Below are 3,663 nucleotides of genomic sequence, written 5' to 3' on the forward strand. Positions count from 1 at the left end.
TAATAATGAATGTTCCTCCGAGGACTTTTTTTGGGTTTGCATTCACTTCAAACACGGGATGATTATTACTAACATATTTCAGAGGAATGGGGAGCTGTTGCAGAGTTTTTATTTTAACAACAGAAGCTAGTAAAGTTCAGATTTTGCCCTCTCACTCACTCATTTGCTCTTTTGGTTTGTTTTTTTTTTTCCCTCAGCCATGCAGAACCAAGTCCAAATTTTCAAAAGAGCCCAGACCTCCTAAGTACAAAGATAAAGCTGGCCAGATAAGTATTTTTTTCAGAAGCAGGGCAGATTGAATATTGAGCTTATTTGCAGAATTAATGGTTTCCTGAAGTGATAGCCAAGCACTTTTGAAAATCTGTCTCCAATCAAGATTTGGAAAGTTTTTTCTGCTTTCCATCATCGTGCTTGTTGTCAGCAGAACTTCTCACTCTACTCCATGTTTTTCATAGAAAGATGGAATCACAGAACGGTTTGGGTTGGAAGAGACCCCAGAGATCATCCAGTACCACCCCCTGCCATGGGCAGGGACACCTTCCACCAGCCCAGGGTGCTCCAACCTGGCCTTGGGCACTTCCAGGGATCCAGGGGCAAGCACAGCTTCTCTGCCCAACCTGTGCCAGGGCCTGCCCACCCTCACAGCCAACAATTCTGTCCCAATATCCCATCTATCCCTGCCCTCTGGCAGTCTGAAGCCATTCCCCCTTGTTCTGTCCCTCCAGCCCTTGGGAATAGTCTCTCTCCATCTTTCCTGGAGCCCCTTCAGGCCCTGCAAGGCCACACTCAGGTCCCCCCAAAGCTTCTCTTGTCCAGCTGAACAATCCCAGCTGTGCCAGCCTTTCCTCCCAGCAGAGCTGCTCCAGCCCTTCGATCATCTTGGCCTCCTCTGGACTTGCCTCAACAGGTCCAAGTCCTTGCTGTGCTTCCAGCCCCCACTCCCTGGACTTACACAGGTGATGAGCGTATCGCAGGTGGAACACGTCACAGCCGTGGACGTGGTGGTAGAGGGTTTTTTCTATCAGATCTTGGGGTTCATATCCAGTTAATTCAGTGACCCTGGAAAAGGAACAACCCATAATAAACAAACAAACAAAAAAAAAAAACCCTCTAGGAATATTCAATTTCATCAACCCAACATTTGATTCTGCCAACACATCAGGTGCCTGAAAGCTGCAGGACAAAATGTTAGTTTTGGAAACGGAATCCTCATCTTCCTAAGAAAATAAACCCTCTGAGCCCTGCCAAAGCAAGGTGCAGCTACTCCTGCTGGTACACACGGGCAGGAAAAAGAGCTCTTTTACTTATTTCCACTTCGAGTTTTTGCCACTGCCACGAGAGAGCCCTTTGCACAAAGCGCCGGCCGAGGAGCTGTTCGTGAAGCGGTAAAACCACTCTGGTGGCCTGCTGAGACATTTCCATCTGCTTTTGCAAACACACAAGCGTGGCACTTGTGTTTAGTCCACAAGAGCTGTGAGCAGGGTCTGTGAATAAACTCACAGTGCCCAACAGAAGGAGGAAGCAGGAGATTATCCCGGCTGAGAACGTGGAAACACGAGGAGGTGCGAAGACGGCGAGGTAAGGAAAGCAAGGCTGGAGCTCGACTTCAGCAAAAATCATCCTCACGGGATGAGAGGTAGAAAAATGGAAGGCATTTGAAACAGCAGCTTCTCTGCAGATGTTAAAGAACCAGACTGTACAGGCCAGACCTGAAGAGTCAAACCTCTTGCTTTAAAATGGATTTCTGTTTATTGAGCTTCGTTGCTTGAGAACAAAACATCCTTCAAGTGCAGTGTGTGACAGCCACGACGTGGCTTGTTCACCCAGGGCTGCTGGGGGTGTTTCGTGATGGCCTGGGCTGTCTTCACTTAAAAGAGGCATTACAGAAATCCCTTGCAAGGCCATGTTTACATTTACAAGCGACACAGTCCATCAGCAGGTGAACCAGGGAGTAAAACTGTCACTGCTGAGGATCCACTGCATATTTAATTTCAGAGCTTTTCCTTAGGACTAGCTCTAGTCTAGGCGTGTGGACTGAAAGCTTTGGAAGAGCTGGAGTGCCCTGGGCTTGCCCTTGGAGGTTGTCCCTCCAGTTCAGATTGAAGGAATCCAGTCTAAATGCCTGAGGCCTCTCCGTGGTTTGAACTGCAGTGTTCTTTGGCTTCAAAAGGATGTCTCTGGTCTGAGCTCAAGCACTGATGAGGATGCACTGCACCAGAGACTTACACAGTAGTATCTGCAGAAATGAATACAGGCTCTCAAGCAACGTTTGTCAATGGGGGATTGCAGATAACGCAAATTTTTGTTAGTTTTTCTTTTTTCTTTTGTAACTGTTATGCACCTTCTCCACTCGTGTTCTGCCTCTAACCAGCCCCGTGGACCCCACAGAGATTGGGGACTTGACATTCTGCTCGGGAAAGTGTTGGGTGTTTGGATTCTTCTGAAGGACATCAGAAAAACACCAACATAAAAACGCCTTTGAGTACTGATATATCATAAATATATCAGTACAAATGCACCAATACCTCCCTAGCCATGCCTTTCTCTGGGAAGCTCCTGCATGCCTTTACCTCAACCAGGGACTGCCAAGGAGGAGTGAGCTTGTGTGGTCTCTTTCTGCAGGAGGACATGGGAATTTTTGCTTGTGTTTCTCCTCTGCGGTGTGTTCTGGTCCCACAGTCTCACTCAGTCCTATCAGCACCACGAAGTGCTGGTGAAAGATCCTGCTCAGGTCTCGGTGCCCCTTCTGATTCCAGTGGAATTGAAACAAGGGTGGCTTGGTGAGCTCAGAAACAGCTCATCCAAACCTGGACAAGACACCACCGACCTAAGCCAGGTGCTCGTTTTTCCGAAGGTCCTGTCTCACTCTGAAGTTTTAAAACGTTTGGGTCTGGGTACAAATTCACCTGCTTTATTTCCTCAACGTAAAATCAACCCCTCGACGAGACGCTGCAGGGAGCCTGGGCTCTCAGGGTTGTTCTCTGCACGCAGAGTGAAGGAGGGTTTGCCCCAAGGATCAGTTTTGGCCTCTAGAAGTCTTTAAAGCTTTATTAAAGCACATAGCAACCATCCTCTCAGGCACACGGTGTGACTCTTGGGGCTGGTCCTGTGCAGGGTTAAGAGTTGGACTCCATGATCCTCGTGGGTCCCTCCCAGCTCGGCATGTTCTGGGGTTCTGTGAGTGCACCATGAAAATCAGAAGGAGCAGCTCACTTTGGAGGGAAGTGACTGCCTCCTTTCTCCAGGGACCTCAACGAATGGACTCTTGGGTGTTTTATGTTGTATCAGTGTCTAGAAAAGGTTACTGAGCTGCTCCTTCCCGTGGCTTTCACCCTCTCTGCCGTGACTGTCACCTCAGAAGATCCAGCAACGCTTCCCCGCGCACGGACACCAGAACCAAGCCTGAAAACAGTTCAGTCTTATTCCCAGTATGGCCCTGCTCTGAGCAAACAGAGCTTGGTTTGCTCAGCTGGGAGAGCAGGAGGCTTTGGCAATGCTCAGTACCCCTGCTGGCCCCGTGTGTGGATGACACCCATCTGCTCTTTGGTAAACACAGCTCGGGGTCTCTCCACGCTCCTGTCAACACCTCTGGTTATTCTGTCTCCTTTGAAGACACTCATGTCTCCAGGCAGTTCCTCTCAGGCACATCATTTCCTTTTTTTT

The 3,663-nt window shown here is 48.8% G+C and overlaps 1 protein-coding gene across 1 annotated transcript in view; it reads right to left on the minus strand.

The window, feature by feature from the left end:
- LOC114071343 (single-minded homolog 2-like) overlaps nucleotides 1-3,663 on the minus strand; it is a 56,187-nt gene that overhangs the window by 16,531 nt on the left and 35,993 nt on the right. Inside the window, exon 5 of the mRNA XM_027909159.1 lies at nucleotides 953-1,166. Within this exon, the coding sequence (XP_027764960.1) occupies nucleotides 953-1,166 (214 nt within the window). The remainder of the gene's footprint in view (nucleotides 1-952; nucleotides 1,167-3,663) is intronic.

The sequence above is a fragment of the Empidonax traillii genome, unplaced genomic scaffold (assembly GCF_003031625.1).
Source record: "Empidonax traillii isolate 1590-97213 ecotype Southwest subspecies unplaced genomic scaffold, ASM303162v1 scaffold1969:size215142, whole genome shotgun sequence".
NCBI lineage: Eukaryota > Metazoa > Chordata > Aves > Passeriformes > Tyrannidae > Empidonax > Empidonax traillii.